Source organism: Dromaius novaehollandiae, chromosome 2 (genome assembly GCF_036370855.1).
Source record: "Dromaius novaehollandiae isolate bDroNov1 chromosome 2, bDroNov1.hap1, whole genome shotgun sequence".
NCBI classification, from domain to species: domain Eukaryota; kingdom Metazoa; phylum Chordata; class Aves; order Casuariiformes; family Dromaiidae; genus Dromaius; species Dromaius novaehollandiae.
In genome coordinates this window covers 55243522-55261730 of record NC_088099.1, presented here as the reverse complement: position 1 = coordinate 55261730, position 18209 = coordinate 55243522, and the positions used below count along the sequence as shown (strand labels likewise).

General features: G+C 42.8%; 1 protein-coding gene across 1 annotated transcript in view; it reads right to left on the bottom strand.

Annotated features, from left to right (window-relative positions):
• Nucleotides 1-292: 292 nt before the first annotated feature.
• Nucleotides 293-18209, bottom strand: part of EEPD1 (endonuclease/exonuclease/phosphatase family domain containing 1) — a 70866-nt gene continuing 52949 nt past the window's right edge. The window contains exons 4-8 of the mRNA XM_064506552.1: nucleotides 11071-11181; nucleotides 7202-7336; nucleotides 6188-6320; nucleotides 999-1193; nucleotides 293-777 (exon numbers count right to left, since the gene is read on the bottom strand). Coding sequence (XP_064362622.1) covers nucleotides 578-777; nucleotides 999-1193; nucleotides 6188-6320; nucleotides 7202-7336; nucleotides 11071-11181 — 774 coding nt within the window. The 3' untranslated portion in view covers nucleotides 293-577. The remainder of the gene's footprint in view (nucleotides 778-998; nucleotides 1194-6187; nucleotides 6321-7201; nucleotides 7337-11070; nucleotides 11182-18209) is intronic.

Here is an 18209-nt window from a genome sequence, read left to right as displayed (position 1 = left end):
GTCCACATCCACGCACGACTCAGAAGGAACTGTGCTTCTGTGAGCTGAGCCAGAGGGTCCATTCAGGCCTCATTTCAGGTCACGGGGACCAGGAATACCTCCGCCCCAGCCACATTTCAGCAGCTTTTGAAAGCAATGAACTGTGCTTGAAAACTGTCAAGAATTTCTACAGTATCTCTCTTTTTATGGCCTCCATTATTCCCTCAATTTATGAGGCAGCAAAGAAAAAATAACCACCACACACATCCCCAACATCACAACAAAGCCTTCTTGGCTGCTTTTTAACAAGATCTTACACAGTATTAAAAGTATGTTTTATTTTCTGTACAATTTTCATCCAAATCTCCAGGCATGGAAATGTCCATTGATTGCTCTGTTGCCATGAGACACCCCATAACTATCCACGAGGGGCACAAAGCGAGAGCCATCAAGATCAAGTGCTGATGCTTTCTAAATGTCAGGGAGGACAACAGGAAGGAGGGAAAGGGGGAGGCAGTTCTGCTTCACAGTTGCGCCTCAAGCACATGGAGCTTCTGCCTGTTCCCTGGGAAACAGAAGAGACGCACTCAAGTTCACGTCATCGTTCGTGTTTAGTGTTTGAGTCGTTGCGTTCAACGGTCACCCCGTTTCCGTTTCGCGTCACCTCTTTCCTGTTCCAGTCCTTTTCCATGTAAAATTCAGCCAGCACAGGGCAGTGGTCCGAAGCGACGCCACCCCAAGACCAGTTATCAGGAATCCATGGGTTTGTCAGACCTTCTCTAACAACAGCCCAGTGACCTGCGTGAGAAAGAATTGCAGACAAAAAGGTTAGTACGAAAAGGATGTTTGGATTTAAACCCATTTCCACAAGCTTGCGAATCCTTCAGCCTACTAAATAATTCAAGGCAGCCTCACTAGCAGCTAGGGAAAGTCACTACCCATAGAATAACATTACCCACAAGCAACACCAAACACCAACTTCACAAAGGTTATAAAATCCAACTGAAGAGAAGTTCTACCTGTGAAAACCTTTTTCAAGCTCCGACTGATCCAGATGTTATCCAGCGACTTAGATCCTTGAGGGTTCTTTGTGCTGATATTGGTAAAAGTATTTGAAGGGACCAAGTGATGGAATTTTTCTTTCCTTAGTATGTCATGGTCACTGCTGTCTGGGGCCTGGTTAAAATCCCCTAGGATGATCACGTCTTTTTCTCCTAGAAAACAGAAATATCAGAAAGAAAAAAGAAATGAATGAAGGAAAGGAACATATACTGCTTAAATACATAAGGGAGGGGAGACAATAGCAGGAAGAAAAATACAACTACTGAGTAGCAATGCTAACATGACTCTGCACTACTGAAACTTATACTGTTTAAAGCCTTTTTTCATTACCTACTTAATTCTGGCCATTCATACTTGTTTTTAAACATCACCTCAACTATATAGGTAATGACAGACTCAAAGACTAGCAGTTCTGATCATGGAGGTTTTTAGAAACCTGTGACTTTAGAAGTTTATTTTTTTCTTCAGCAAGATACACATCTTTTCCAACTTGTCCTGACATTGTCTTTTATAGCTTTGCTGTGAGTGTCAAGGACACTTTCGCAAGAATCCCAGGAAGGCACAGCCTTACACTAGTATATACCAGAGTCCCAAAAGTGCACTGCTCGTTCTAAACCTGTGCATTTAAGAAATCTAAGAGAAAACCATGAGCAGCAGCCTGCAAGCCTGATGGCAGAGGATTAGTTCCCAAACCCTACAGACACTCAGTGTCTACAGAAGCTTTCATTTGCCTGGCTCACTGAAGAGTTACTGCTGAACTTGAAATGTCTTAGAATTTGTCTAAGGCTGTATTTTCAAAGAAACTAAGGGGATTACTTGAAATACTCATCCAAAACCCCTATTTTCATGTAGATAAAAAGTACTTCAATTCTGGTCACATTATATTTACAAGCATAACAATGTCAGAAGGAAATTAATTTTGTATGTACAAGGTGTGCTCTCCATAGATGCCCAGCTGTAGATGGAGGTATCCTGGCTGTGCACTAGGGTAAGAGGGGAATGCGCATGCCCTGGTGCCCATCTCAAACCCGGGCCAAAAATTTGTGATATTCAGACTCCTAACAGCTGACCAAAGAAATCGCTGCATTACAGACATAAATGCACCAAAAATTATTACAAAGCTGACCTCTGAGAAGAGGACTATTAAACTCTGTAAGCCCTTTGCTTTCTGGCTCATGCATAAACCTGCTTGTTCTGTGCTGTTGCTGCAGAAGCAGCTAGCCAGGAGAGGGAGCACAAGTTAAACAGCAAAATCTGTTCCACTCTTCTCTGCCTGCAGTGATTGAAACAAGGACTGGGAAAGGGTGCGAGGGCACAGGACCAGCAGCTTACCAGAAGCTTACAGACTTACAAAAATGAATACTTCGCAACAGAACCCTGATGCTTGCTAAGATGCAGAGGGGAGATTAAAAGTGATGAAACTGTGGTTTCTCTACCCTTTGCAAGCCACAAATCATACTGCAAATTACATGATGTTTAAATATCATTCTATAAAGTGTTAATGGCAGTGGCCCTCCCTCCTTAAAAAAAAAACAACAACACAAACCCAAGATATTTTCAGGTCCATTAGAATTGAGAGAAAAATCAATGTCTGTCTAATGGGGAAGGACGGAGTCACTCTGGAAGGAACTGGTTTACTCTCATGATTCCAACTCCACGATACAAGTAGTTTCTTAAAGGTCTATAAGAAAATGTTTAAATAGTGCCTCTGAAATGTAGGCTTCTGCCTCTGCAGCTAGCATCCTAGCCAGAAAGGCATTCCCATCCTGCACAATACTGAGCAGCATGCTTGCTGTGAGCAGTAAGGCCTCATTTTTGCATGTCTTCCCACAAAAAAACAATTTTGCATGTGTCCCCACAAAAAAACATGATCTCTTGCTTGACAAGAACAGGAAAATGAATCTGATCATATTACGCCTCGGTGTCATGAGTCTGCAGTGCAGCATCACAGAGAAACCACAAAAGGGTGCTGAAACGCAACTGCTCTGTCTCCGTCCTTCAGGACTAATGGGTGCTTAATGGGCAGGGACAGAACCACTCCGGCAGCACTCGCATCCTTCCATGCTGTCACCTCAGCCACGTAAGTAGGGAAGGCTACTCTAGAAAGCTTTGGAGCACACCCTTAAGGGGGTCAGAAATGACAGAGAGGCAATAATCACAGTCTTGCAATCCTGCACAAATATTCACACTTCTTTTAGCAAACTCTCAAGCTTCTTTCCCTGGGCAGCCCACCCGCGCTAAGCAGAAAGAGCAGACAAGACCAGCAATTGTCTAGATAACCACCAACTGCATTTCCGCTTATCCTGGTTCACTTTCAAGCAGCCAGCTCCCCGCTGTGCTCCCACCTCAGCCAATTCCTGCAGCAGCAATACCACATGCAGCGGCCCCGCGGTTTCATGTCTCACCCACTTCCCACAGCCCTCGATGGATATTAAGCAGCAGAAGCAAAGCAAACAGGCCTGCCTGGATCCTCCTGGGCACGTGACAGTCGAGATAATGCTCGTGGTACTCTGTCATGACTTCCCTCTCTTCCAGGAAGTCAGGTTTGAGCCTGGCAGAACGACTCCTCCTCCTCAGGACTTGGCCTCAGCAAAAGACTCCTCATTTGACTGAACCTGGTGCTGCTCTTCCTCCCACAGGAGGGATCAATAATCTGCAAGCGTTGCCTCCCCAATGCAGTTTTTGTAGCAAAGGTGACTCTCACAGGCAGATTACACTGTCCCAGGCAGCCCTAGAGGCTCTGTCTGGGGGCACGTGGTGAAATGCAGCCTCCAGCAGACAGGCGCACGTGTCCCCTTCCCACTTGAGGTGCTCCCGAGCTACACAGTGAGACCCACTGAGCTCAGAGTGACCATGTGTATGGCAACAGAGAACTCCTTAGGTGAGGAAAAAGTCAGTTCTGTTTTCAAATTCATGTTCAAATTCACGAAGTACCAGCTACTTTTAACAGTTTCTGTGCCTGGCTCTGTCAGCAAAGAAAAGCACTGCCTTCACTCGGTCTCTTTGCCGCAAGGGCTGAGCACTTCCACTGGGGCTACAGTCTGTTCATCTGATTCAGAGTGTGCCAATGCGATCTGCGGAAGGACTTCCAGTGTGCTGAGACAAAGGTAACTGCCTGCGGGCAGTCCGCAGCACTGAATTTCACTTTCCTGCAGGGAATTGTGAAACCCTCCTTTTCTTCCTGGCAGTCCAAAAAGACCTCAGCAGGAGACTCTCCTCTGACTTCCCTTTGCCCTGAATCAGTCCCCTGACAAACTAAATAGACTCTTAACCCCAAATCCTTCCTGAAGAGAGTCATGACCAGATCATGAGGAGGATGGGGCAGTAGAAAGGCTGGTAAGAAGCTCCCTACTGCCTCTCAAAGGTCTCCTAAGCCTCATCTCCAGTGCATGGAAAATCTGCAGATTGTGGAAAAGCTGGACAGGAGAAAATCACTAAGCCAACAGCCTGGTCCACGGATCATAGCAACCACCAGCACATCCAGACTAGAGCACACATGGTCATCACACTGAAGCTGGACAGGTGGGGTGATGGAAAGAAGGCAGAAACGTTGCTACCAAGGGTTAGCTATTAGCAGCGAACAGCCACTGAGCCCCTCTGGCACTGCTGAACGAAACGAAAGGGGAACGAGGAAACCAGGACCCACTGGTCTGATGGGAGCAATACATGGACGCTATTGCTGTGGGAGAAGGAGGCATTGCCTGATGCCTGAATTTCCTCAGATGCTCAGATGCCTCTTCACAAGAATGAAAGATAACGAAGTAGGTGTCTTAGCAAAATGGATCATCAACTCATAAACTTACTGGAGTATCCACAGCAAAATCAGTATTAATTACCCATATCTTATGCACTTATTTGGAAGAAATGGAAGGATTTCAGTAATTTTATGCATGACATTGATTTTGGCAGGGTAATCCAGTACTTCAAAGTAATATGCGTACTAGCATTTGTTTCTGAAATGAGGCCCGCATTCTACAAGCTTGGAGAAATTTGAATCCCTTCTTATGTGATAGACTGAGCCAAGAGCAAGCACACTCCAGTAATGTGTGCACCACATGAAAGGAAAAACATGAAACAAAAAGAAGCCCTGATGTTGTTAATCTAAATTTAGATCCAGCGGAAATGTAATTCTGTTGACCTCGGAAGAGCTACACATTTATCTGTGTCTCAATTTAGCCTTCTGCGATTAAGCAAAGGATCCTTTTGTTTACCTTCAACCTTTTCAATTTCAAGGTATATGGACAAACACTTAAATCAGCAGTGCTTAAAAATAGCTCTGACTGACTTCTCGCAGCTCCAAAGGAAAAACAGAAGAACATGCATAAAAACTGCAGACACTGCTTGTGTTACAGAAGATGGGTATTGATGCTTCCAAGTGACTAACCTTGCAAAACTGGGCCAACTTGAAAATTACCATGCATGTAACCTTGTAACTCTTTTGTGCCTCTGTAAGGAGTAAACAAAGGGCTAGAGTTTTCTGTTCCTATAAAAAGACCACTAACACCACTCTGAACATGAAATGTGATGTTTTGCTCCATGGGAAACTGAACATTACTCATCCTGGCACAAAACCAGAGCAACTAATTTGAAATCAACAGAATTATTCTGCATATTGCACCCATGTAATAGCAGGATTTGGTTTCCAGTCTCATTTCATTAGCATGCATCTCCTGATTTGCACTGGCGTTTCCAAAGTACTTCCAAATATCCAAAAGCAAACATATAGAACCTATTTCTTTTGAAAAAAAAGCCATTAAGCTTTGTTCTGATCTCCCGTAGGTCTCATTTCCACAAAGCATTAAAGACAGGCTTAACCTTAGCATCCATATTTTCTTTTTGCTGAAGTTGGGTCTTATACTAACATAAAATTATGAGGGATTTCAAGATCATTGGCAAAATAGTGTGAAAGCCAGTAGGGTCCCCTGTGCTAACTGTGTTAATTAGGATAGACTTTAAGATAATGAGCAGAGGAAAAACACATTTGCCATGCTATGGAGCATTCAAGTATAAATACTGGTCAAGACAGTGTGAAGCTGATGAGGATATCTGTGAATCTGCACAGAGACAGGTTTTCTTTCTAAATTCCTTTTGATTAGATAAGATGACCAGCGAGCACATGAGAGCTGGCAAGAAAACAATGCCATACCCTTCAGAGTCTCCTGCAGAGTCTGTGCAAAGGTTGCCAGCTTGTGGCTGTCGTGGTTCTTCCCTGTATTCTCTCCTGCTGAGGGTGACAAGGCCAGATGAAGGTTAACCAGCGTAATATCATTCATTCCAACCTGGGGGAGGAAGGAGGAGAAATCAATGTGGTAAGGACAGGACAAGGAAGGTCGCAAAAGCATATACCTATTTCATGTACTTTCACTAGTCAATCCTGGTTTCTAGAACTCGCTTTGCTGCATCTGTGTGGTTTTCTGTTCTTCTTCTTCTTCTTTTTTTTAAGAACACAAGGGACACGTTTTGTAGAAATGTCTTGCTACATTTTCAGTTCTGGGGAAAACTGATTTTCATAAGCAAACAGCTTCCTTCTGCAGCAGCTGCTGACAGAAGCTGACTGCTCATGAAAATCAGTTTATCCAACACCAGTTGTTAATAAGCTACAAATAATGTCATGGTCATTACAAGGACTAATTACTACTCTCTTGTGATCAGCCCTGACTTGTCACAGAGAATAACCAAGAAACTTAATGTACCTTGAAACAAGCTGCCGGCTCTCTACAATCTTTTGCTTACCTTTTGGGACTCACTTCATCATTTGGCACAAGTAATATTTACTCCTAATTTTGACCTGTTACATTTATTAGAAACTTCTCCCAAAGCAGTATCAGAAATGTCAAATGCCCCAGACTGGACCCCTCCATCAGAGGCTGTGTGGAGCAGGGGCTGTATGTTCATACAAGCATATGCCCAAGAACGGTGTGGAAAGAGCCACTTTCCAAAATGTGTAATGTAAAGGACTGATTCAGGTGATTTGCCTCACCTATGAAGACCCACTAAGCACCTTGCTATATAAGACATAAGAGAATGCTAAACTGATGACACATATTAGCTTCATGCAAATTTTATCTGTCAGAAGACTGTGTCTCTTTCAAGCTTCTTATCCAAAATATTTTAACAAAAGCTCAACTCTGCAAGGGTCAGTTGGCACAACTGCAGTTACCTTGAAATGTGCAAGATATGGGTGAGGATACGAGTGCTTCCCATTGCCGTTAGTTTGTACATTCTCCTGAGAAGAAGCATCTTTCAGTTCAATGCCAGCTGTTGCATCCCAGAGGAAGCCAGAATATTCAACCCTCTGGAATTAAAAAGGAGAAAAACTACTAATAAAAAGAAGGTAAAATCAAAACATTCTGCCCAAATGCAGTCCCCTGGGTGCAACTTTCATCCAAATGTTTAGTCAACTCAGTATCGCTGTTGATATTGGCAGCTTTGTACATCACTCACAAAATATATTGTGGCAGTAAAAGCTGATACAGGTTTATGTCCTGCCCTGGCATCTGCAGAGGGCAGGAAGTCTAACTTGCTGTGCACAAGTGTAAGGGAGCAACAGCAGACTCGTAGACTACGAGTAGGAGGTAATGAGAACAGGTGGAAAAGCTTCTTTACTTCACTCCTGGGCCAAAACTCACTTGCCACTAGATGTGGGAGGACCACTCCACAGGTTGTCCTATCGACTTCACTGACAACTGAGTGTCCTGAGCTGAAATACATATTGCTTTGCTACTCACAGCTGCTTGCACCTGTATGCTGGCTATCAGACAGCCAGGTAATTTTAGCACTGTTTGGTCCAGTCAACAATTTAATAAGCTGTTTTAACATATATAGGTAGAATATATTCAGGGCTGCTGCAGTGCTGAATGATAAAGATGCAGCCTTTTATGTGTGTGCTTTGGGCTGGTATGGCCCTCATTTCCTGCTTTTCCAGACAAGGAATCTGATTCCTGGTGTGGTCAATGATAAGGTGGATTATTACCCATAAGAAAACAAAAAATTTTCTGCCTAACCCTGTGTGGGAGTTCATGTCCCCAGCATCTTGTCCCTGCCAGTGGCCAGCAGCAGATTTTTAAGGGAAGAGCATAACAGAAATAAGGGTATATAGAGCTTGATCTTTGCCCTGACTGGCTGTTCCAAGGACTGTCACTTTGCTGGTTAGACTTCCTGGGGGTGAGAGCACCCAAACCACCATGTGTAAGAGCTGCCAATGGACGCGCCCTCCATGAATTGTTCTAATCTTTGTTTGAATCCGCTTGGCAATGAGTTGCACAATGTAATGATGTGCTGCAGGTACTTCCTTTGGTTTGTTTGAGAGTTGATGGCTCATAATTTCACTGGGTGGTTAGATCTTGTGCTATAAGAAACAGCAAACAATTGTTTCTTGTTCATTCTCTCCATGCCACACACGATCTTACAAATTTCTCTCATGTGCAAGCTAAAAATATCTAGGCTCACTCAGTCTCTTGGCATGAAAACTGGTCCAGACCTCTCAGCCCTGTCAATTTTCTCTGCCTTTTTTCCAGCTGGAGTGTTTCATATTCCATTCTCCACCCCTTTCTTTTCAGTTTCTGTCATCCTAGATGCCTTTTTGACTACTTTGGAATGTGGAACTGGCATTTTCAGAAAACTATCTACCCAAGCTCTGCTAGCAGCAGTAATTAATTGAAAGCCTATCAGCCTCCTCTTCTCTCATCACACAGACACCATTTTCCCTAGTATTATTTAAACCTGTTTCTCTTAGTGAATCATAATTAAATCCATCTCAAGGAAAAGTTTTCCATTCCAGCTGCAATAAACTCGCAATATCTGCTCTGCTGTCCTCCTATGAGCCTTGAAAAAAACTATTAAGGTGGGCTAAAATTCTTTGGTAGCTCCTTTAGATAACTCACCTTTAAAATACTGACAACATTATTTCACCAGTGAGAATTATAATGTGTAAAAACTGAGTAGGCTAAAAAGATGTGGAAGAATAAAACAGCTGTTGACAGTTCACCTTCTATTCCTCCAGATTTTATATTAACCTGGTTGCCAAAAATCAGTATTTGGTAGAAGGAAAGGAAGGGAGGGAGCAAGGAAGCCAAATGCAAAGGAGGGTTCTTCTGCCAAATGATAAGGATGCGTGGAAGCATAAGCCTGATATACCATCCACTGTTTTGCATTATTTAGTACTGTAGAGTATCCTGGCATCAGTTTGGGCCAAAGATGCTATATATTCAGAGTAACACTACATTACTTTATAGTATTGTATTTGTGTACAGAATTTCAAATCTGACAGACCTATTAATTAAACTAAGGGGTAGAATAGATTTTTTGGCTTAGTTAAGGGTTCTGTAGCATAGCCAGATTTCCATTCTGTTAAAGCATGTAAAAGAAAAAGTCAGCAGATAACATTTCTATTCCTAGTTTCACCATAGACTTCTCCTGTAATTTGGGAATCATTCGTCCTCACATCCCTACCAGAAAAACAAAGTAGGCAATGATTTTTAATCATTCAAATCACAGTCAAAACATCCACTGTTATCTTTGGAAATACGGCTTGAGAAAGAATAGACTAAAGACTTTGGATTTAAGATAGGACCTCTGGAAAAATAAAGAGAATTATGAACAATTCTTGGAATAAAGAAATGGCAAGGGGGAACAACTTTGACAACTTCACACAATTTTTTAAATTCAGTGTTCTAATGATCTGGCATAACAAGAGATCTTAAATGAAAACTTCCAGCCAGGGAATAAAAACGTCCTGAAAGGGATTAGCTCTCTGCATTGAAACAAAAAGTATTGCCCTGAATTTTTTAAAACGTTGGGTGCACTCAGACCCTTAGTGTCTTTTTAAGGGTTGCTAGAATCCACCTCTTGTGGTGCTCATGTGTTTTTCTTTTTTTTTCCTCCTGTTAGTTTCTGTTCTTGGGTTTTACTCAGGAAAGCAGCAAAAGTAGCTGCACCTTGCAAAACACCACGGTCCAAAAAATGTCACAATGCAAATGGTGATGCAACTTGACTTGGAAAAGCCAGATAAGAAGACATGGATTTTAAGCACTGCAATGAGCTCCCCTATGGGATACAACCTCAGCCACTCATTTAATAATGACAATATTCAGAATAGATGAAGACAGCTGTATGTACTACTAGGCACCATTCATTTAATTACAGGCCCAGGTTCTTGTTTCCATCACACAACAATATTGAGTGTTGCAACCGCATTACAAGAATTATCCTGTTCAGTAACAAGAGGCTTGAGTCTGAGGAGGACCTTGCTCCAAGGTCTCATTGAGGTTCTTAAGGAAAAAGGGAGACATTACCCTTGGGTGAGATCACCTTTTGGCACAGTTCGCAGAGTCCAGTCCAATGTTGCTACACCTTGGATATTGTCAACGGTAGTAGATGCAACCGCCACTACCTTATAGGCTAGTACCTCACTGCAGTATATATATATATTCTCATGACACAAGATGCTGCAGGGGAAGGCATACTGCAGCACAGTGCTGATTTTAAATAGAGCCTACAGCATATTTTAAATATATGTGCAGAGCACTTCAGGGAATGTGCAAGGTAAGCTCCTTTTCCAGATGAGGACAGTGTGCTGAATAGCCCCTCTGTGGCAGCTTCATTTGCAAACTAAGAAAATGGAAGCAGTTCCAAATTCCAGCCAGTGCTGTAGTACAAAACAGGCACAGCTGACTAGCAGAAAAAATTCAGAAGTACTTCAGCATGCCAGAGGCAAAATGAAGGATTATTTCCTTGTTCTAATGTGTAGCCTTTCCTATACACTTCTGCACTGTTTTTATCCACCATACATCCCCCAACCACACATACACCTTCCTCCTTTATGCCACAGACTAAGGAAGATGATTCTTTGCAAAAACCAATAGCACAGTAAAACTTAAAACCATATGAAAAGTGAAAAGAGAAGAGTTACAAACCTCACCGAAAAAGATTTGCAAAATGCTTTGCCTTAAACAAAATAAAAATATGTCCTGGGTTACAGAGAGAAAATAAAGAAAGTGAAGCAAAGTTCAAACTTAGGAATTAATCTACCTTACGTAGCTGGCCTGAGGGTTTTTCGGAAACAACACCCTTCCAACATCCTCTAGGGCCCTTCCACTTGCGGATGTTTGGCAACGTCGGCTGGTTCAGCTCCATACAAAACTGGAGAGAGAAAAAAAAAAAAGATCAGCTTTGTAGGTTTAAAAAAGACAGCAATAAGCGTGCAAAGAGGCATTGATAAGGCATAGCAAGGAACACTGGCTATTCTCTACTGAACTGTTAAACAAAAGCCACCTTCAAATGTGAGGCAGTTTCTGTCACTGAGGTCAAGGAAACTGCAGCAGTTAGCTACAAAATTTGAGCTCCAGTTTTTAATGCAGCAACAGCCTAAGCTGGCCCGCATAAAAGGAAGCTTGTTAATAAAGAAAGAACGAAAGTATGTCCTTAGCACATATGAGGAATGCAAAAACTCTGCCCTCTGAGAAAGTTTGTAGAGGAGGAGGTGTGGGCCAGATTCCATGCGGGCTGACCCCTGACTTGACATTATTTGGAGATTATGTTAAAATAGCTCAGTGCAGATGCTAGAAGTCAAACTTGTTTTAAAAATATATACATTTGTTCTTCAGACTTTCCTCCACCACAACACACCAGTCCTTTCAGTATCATTACAATGAGCTAGGGCCTTTGGAAGCCACAAACAGCATCACCAGTGAACCTCCACAGCTCCTTATTTGACTGGAAAGGGGGTTCTTCCGTGCTGTCTCCAAAGACATAACTGCAAAATAATCCTTAGACCATTGTATTATGCAGTTTTCCACCACCTCCTGCACCATCCCAGTCCTACAGCAGAGGCAGAGAGATTTCACAGCCAGGCAGCTGAATCTTCCCAGAGGGCAGGAAACCCCTGTGTAACAGCGCTGGCTTCACTCCAACACTGACCATGTCCCTCAGCTGCAGGGACAAAACAGGAGGAAGGGTGTAGTCCCAGCTCGGTGGCTGGTGCCCAGCTGACAAAACAATTCTTTGGGTTAAGACTCCTCTGACTCTGTACAAGGACACCCCAGGCCTCTGGCAGTGCCAGGGGAGAGGAACAACTTTCTTCTCACCCTGTTTTCGGTCTGCAGCTAGCTGAGGGCTGAGACTGTCACAGAGCATCTGCTCTCTGCAAACACTTCTGGTAGCTCAAAAGCAGTTTCGAAAGAAATAACAAGTCAGTACCTTGAAGGCAGGGAAGCAGAAAGTTTAGGCTAAGAAACCTCAAACAAATTAACATGCCCAAGAGCATGCTGTGGGTACTGCAAGAGATTGTAAACCAGAGGAAGGAGAGCTTTATTACTACAGGGTATGTTTCAACATCTACATTTTAATGGACAAGTGATAAACTACAACCATAAAATGTCTTCCAGAGACAAACTCCTTAGACTGCTGTGCAAATTCTGTCCCACGTTTCCAGCCTTTTTGGAGATGCTGTCAAGAGACCTGTGGGATGTCAGGTGAGCTACCATATTTTTGCCCAGCATTTTGCAGCCATACATACAACATATGCACTATGTGGTATATACACTGTAAAATAGATGCTTTCTGGATGCTTAAGCCTTCACGTGCATAAACAGATCAGCTGTACCCAGAGTTGATACTCTCCAGAGGCATTAGTCTTCCTGGACACAGCTGTATGGCCCCATTTATGGGGACACATTTAGATTTCCAAGCACACAGTCATAGAGACAGCACAGTAACATCCAACAGATCAGGGATGCCAGAACTGTGGACAACCTGAAAAGCATTTGAGTCCACTGGATACGATCTTGAGAGTGAAAAAAAAGAGACTATGCCCTGGAAAACCCTTTCAGTTGATATTTAATACTTTTTGCAAGGAGTTTCAAAATAGAGCTCAATAGAAGGAGCGGCGGCCCTTTGCAAAGTTAATGTCAAGTCGAGGTGCCTGAGGCTAGACTCCAGCTGGACTCTGGCAGGGAGACCAGGTGTCAGCATGAATGGGCTGCACAGAGAAATACACACACACACAGCAGCAGTGGCATAGGGGGTGAGAAGCTACTAAAAAGTAATTACTGTGAAAGAACAACAGGGGCTTTCACCGTGAATCATTCTGTTTTATCTGAAACTGTATTGAAACAGAGGTTTTCGCAGTGCAAGACCGTCTTCAGATGTGATCTTGCATCCAGAATGCCATTCCAAAATATGCAGCAACATCACAAAGAAGGATTTTCAGGGCACATGATAACCTTTCCCACACATTGATTCTCCATGGTGGGACGTGCTTCTGGCCAAACACAGTTTGAAGAGCTACCGTGATAACTGCACAGATAGAGACATTTCCTACACAGGTATCAGCAAAAGGAAGGGATGGCAGTTCTGACTAGCTGTTATTCTTATGCCTCTTTTATCTTTTGTTTTAAATAAAAACAAAACCTGCTCTTTTATAACTGCCTTGTCTGTAAGTTCAGCATCCTGGAGTCTAAAGCTGTAAGCATTTACTTGCAAGAAATATGTCACTCAACAACCTTTTTGTCTCAGCAGGCTGAGTCATTTCAGTGCCTCACTCAAAGCAAAAACATTTGACACATCTTTTAAAAAGTTCTCTGAAATGCAGAGGTTTGCTGGGGCTCCTTATTCGAGATGTATAAACATACTGTGCATATTCGAATCTGTTATCTGAGTGGAAACAGTGCTATGGTGTGCCGATCTATCAAACAAGGAGGCATGTAAGGAGCCTGCGGTGCCGGAGAACAGGGCTCTGCTCCGAGTTGATTGCTAGGTGGTACCGTAATAAACCCAATAAATCATGGTAGTAACAGCTGTCATTTCTAATGTAATTCTGCTGACTTTACAACAGCACGAATTTGGTGAATGAGTTTTCTAACACTTAAATAACTTAAATGAGCAAACATGCAATGAAAGTGGTTGAAGATAGAAGTTCCACTGTAAACTGTCAAAAGAGTCAACTTATCTCGGCGCTGCAGCTGCCTAGAAAATCCAGCCAGCACAAAGTACATGACAGGGCTGAATAAATAACACAGAAACCATCGCTTTATTAAAAAGAGCATCTGCAGCCAACTAGCTGAATATTTGTTTCCTCCAAATTGATTTTTTAAGGTCCTGATTTAACTTTGCTCAAACAAAAAGCTGACAAGTGAGATTACATGGTTTGCTCAGAAGAAGGCATCAGTCCATTCTGGGTACAGTTTCGGCAACTCAGAACTCGGCCTAAAGCAGCTGGCTTTAATTTATGCCCATTTTCCAGTGCTTACAGGCATACAAATTTTGAAGGCCTGACAGCATACTTGCTTATGTCATATTTTTTTGCTCAGGTGAGAAGGGCATTTCTTAAATCACATTGTTCTGCCCACAAAACTCACTATCAAACAACATTAAACTTTCCCTTGTATGGTATAAATATACAGAAAAGCTCCTGGCCTACACTGGGAAAGAAAAACAATTCTCTTCTTCCTTTGCAAAGCTACATTAGATATGTGTCAATCCATCAGGAGCAGTTCTCCAAGTGGTAAAGAAAAATCAAAATGAAAATCTCAATCAGAATGACTTTTTTTTCAAAGTCCTCATAAGAGAAAAAAAAAATCCTAGTTTTGTTCTTCTCTAGAGTGTTTCAGACTGCAAGTTTCCTGAAATCACATAGTTAAATTAAAAGAAAGGTACTGAAGTGTTCAGCTTCTTTTGCAAGTTAGGTTTTGCTAAGACGTGTTTTATTAAATCCCATGTGCACTGAGCCAAAGCTCAAACATGTACTATAACAGCAACAACACCAGGGCTCATTTGCAAAGATTTCCTGTACTACACCTATGCTTTCACAGTCCGTTTCAGTTCATTGCTAGACTTTGCTGGATAAGCAGTGGTTCTAGGGTGCAGGAGTGCGGCAGGAGGCAGACTCAAGAAATATTCCCTGTATAAAGCAGTCTGTGCCCTTAAATGGTGAATCCCTCAGGACAGCTACCTGCTTACTGCCAACTTTTCGATGTGCAAGGAGCCAGCAACGGCCAGTGCAAGAACCGGGCGAAGCCCCATCACCCTCGCTCGGTGGCAGCATGACGTCATCTTCCTAGGAAACGAGCATCCAAGGATGTACGCTTCTCTTTCCACCCTCACAAGGAGTCCGTGCCTATCACTCCTAGCTATTCCAAAAGTGCAGACAGGGATGGGAATAAGGTTACGGCTAATACTGGAAAAAAATGGAGGGGTAGCTGGAAAAAGTGGAGGAAACATACAGTTAAGTAGGGATTGGAGAAGAGAAGGCAAGGAGCCTAGGACTAATTTGGGGGCAGGAAACAATGTGTGCTGGTCTGGCACGTACTGGCAATCATAAGGGAATGGCAGACTCCCTAATGCGTTTTTTTTTTTCTCCCCAGGACACATTAAGCACTGCCAGCAAGAGTAACTGATTTATGCCTTAAATTAAATATCTGCCAATGCAGTAACTCTGCTTACTAAGAGAACTGCCAATAAGCACTGGCAGTGACCCACAGGCAGATCTCCGAACCTGTTGTTCAGGGTGCCCTGGGTAATCTTTACTATTTGTGCTATTTGTGTAGCCACTCCAAGTAGGCACAATAGGGTCATCTTCTCCAAAAAAGGACACTGCTCCATGCTGAGCAGCTTGCCCATCAAGCATTGCTCTTCTAACATGAGCCCTGGGGACCACACTGAGCCAGTGGCCTCCTTTGGGGTGAGCATCTTTTGCCTAAAAAGCTGGTGTACTACTTCTAAACCCAAAGGAAACCCCTCGTGACCACGAAAACAATTAAGCCTTAGGGCTTAATAAAACCACTTGTAATTATGCATTTCTTATTGGCTGTCAGTTCCTCTTTGGAGGATACTTCAGCTGCAGAGCTGGGTTCACAGCACAGACAGCAAAGAGGGGACCGAGAGCAAGACCCTTCGAAAGGAGCTTCCCGTATGAGCCTGTTGTTACGGCACAGTACGCTTCTGTGCAGTAATCACTGCGTGAACTATAGAAGGGCACTCAAAGCAATTAACTGTCCATTTTGTTTAATTACCACAGATGCTTTCAGGCCAAAAGGGCACTGAAGTAAATGTAAACAGCAACTTACTTCATTAAAACAGAGATAATTTTAGTTCCACTTACCAAAGAAGAGGGATAAGAGCAAGGGAAAAATATTCTTTTTTTTTTTAAAAAAAAAGTCTTATATGAATAGTCCCTTTATTAATAGAGCACTAGAGGGAGCAGCTTTAATGAGTACAGGAGATGCATATGAAACTTCTATCAATTCCTAATCATTTCAGATCTATTAAGAGATGTCACATTAGTAAAGACTTGACATCCCCATGGTGAGAGAGACTTGAAGTTCATGAGCTGTGAAAACTGCAGGGGCTGCCAATAGTTAAAAGGAGAGCTTGAGCAGCAAAAAGAAAAGATGCTTAACTATATTAGGTCAAAATTCTCCACCTTTTTCAACTTGCACGTCTTGGAAAAATCTTAAAGTGGAAATCTGGACCTGTGCATAAAAAAAATATTCAGGTCTTCTGACACTGGGCTCACTTTCCTGTTACTTTCTAGGGACCTCTTAGTAGTAGTTCATAGATCCCAGGAATTTGCAGGTCAGGGGCTGGAAAACACCAAGGTAGGGGCAAAAGATATTTTATGCTAGAGAACATCTCCCAGTGATGGACTTTGTGCTTCAGGAAAAAATAAAGAAAAGAGACCTAAGATATACCTTGTGAACTGTGCTGATGCATTTGAAGAGAACCGCCCCAACCCTCTCTAAACCTGACTCCACTGACAATTAAACTCCCATCCTGAAACAAGGCAGAGGATACAAGGTTGACAGTGGCTTCACAAGGCCATCTGGAGCTACTTTCTTTTCATCCAACCTTTAATTTATATTTCTCCAGATCTGTCTCCTTCCATTGTTCCTTTATCACCCTCATCTTCTATATTTCCTCTGTTTCATCACTGGGGATTATCTAAGGTAAAAATCATGTTCCTGGGACTAACTGCACATTATCCTTTCTTTTTTTTAACTCATCCAAGAGTGGAGCATACCTTTATTTCCAACCAAAAAAGCAGAAGCAAACACCTGTAATCCTGATCCAATGTACCATATGCGGGACACAGCAAGGGCTGGTGCCTCTTTAATTGAGCCCGACCTAGTTAGTTTCAAGTTCAGAAATATTTTTAACAACTTCAGTTTTCACATGATGTGTCCTCATTTGACATCCATTCTCTTGAGGAAAAAGAGCATTTTGTTAGATCATGTATGTGATGAGGAAGAGGAAGAGCTAGGGGGTGGAGAGATTTGTGGCTGTTGCATTTCACTGAACCAGCTATTGAGGTAGGGCTACGAAAAGGTCAGGCACTTCAGGACTGCAACCCTGTTGTCCCGGGGCAGCCATGCATGCCCGTGCAAAGCCAGTACCGAATGGGTGCAAGGCACAGTTGGGCCAGGATTTTCAGCACAATTTTGAAGGCTAGTAGCTCTTTGCATCCCCATTGCCACAGGCAGGAGCAACTACGCAAAGGGACACCAAGAGGCATCATGCCTTTCAGTTGCATCTGGATTCTCGTATAACCAAACATAACTGCAGGGGAGAAGGAAGCATTATTATGGCTAAAGTCCAAACCAGAGACTCAACATTGGATCCCACTTCCTATTGACAATAACGTAATCTCAGGCCATCACTGCTTGTTTGCCTTTCCCTTAAGTGCATCCATTTCCCGTTTGTAAAAGTAGCCAAAAAATATCTCTGAGCGCGCACACACACCAGGGAGATAACACGCACTGATGCTGGGGATGCACACGGCGACTCTGCTCAGAGAAACCATACCAATAACACAGAGGAAGCGGAGCGGCCCTGTGTTAAGGTATAATGTTTTATACATGCCCAGTGCTAGCCCCTTCCAGGAAGACTTCATTAATGATACCTTAATGTTTATTGCTTGTGTCGTTCAAGTGTAGATATTACATGAAGGCAAATAAAACCTGGGAGGCAAATAGAGGTCTGCTAGATAGCTAATTATTAGTGCTTGTAGAGGAGCTCAAAGTCCCACAGGCAATCAATTTCAGATCACAGACATATCATAACATTTGTTTCGGGAAAAGCTTTCTACTTCTCCCTCTTGGACATAATTGTACAATTAAGTTATAGCTGAAGAAAGAATAAAAAAAATTGTGTAGCATATAGAAGCCAAATTATAA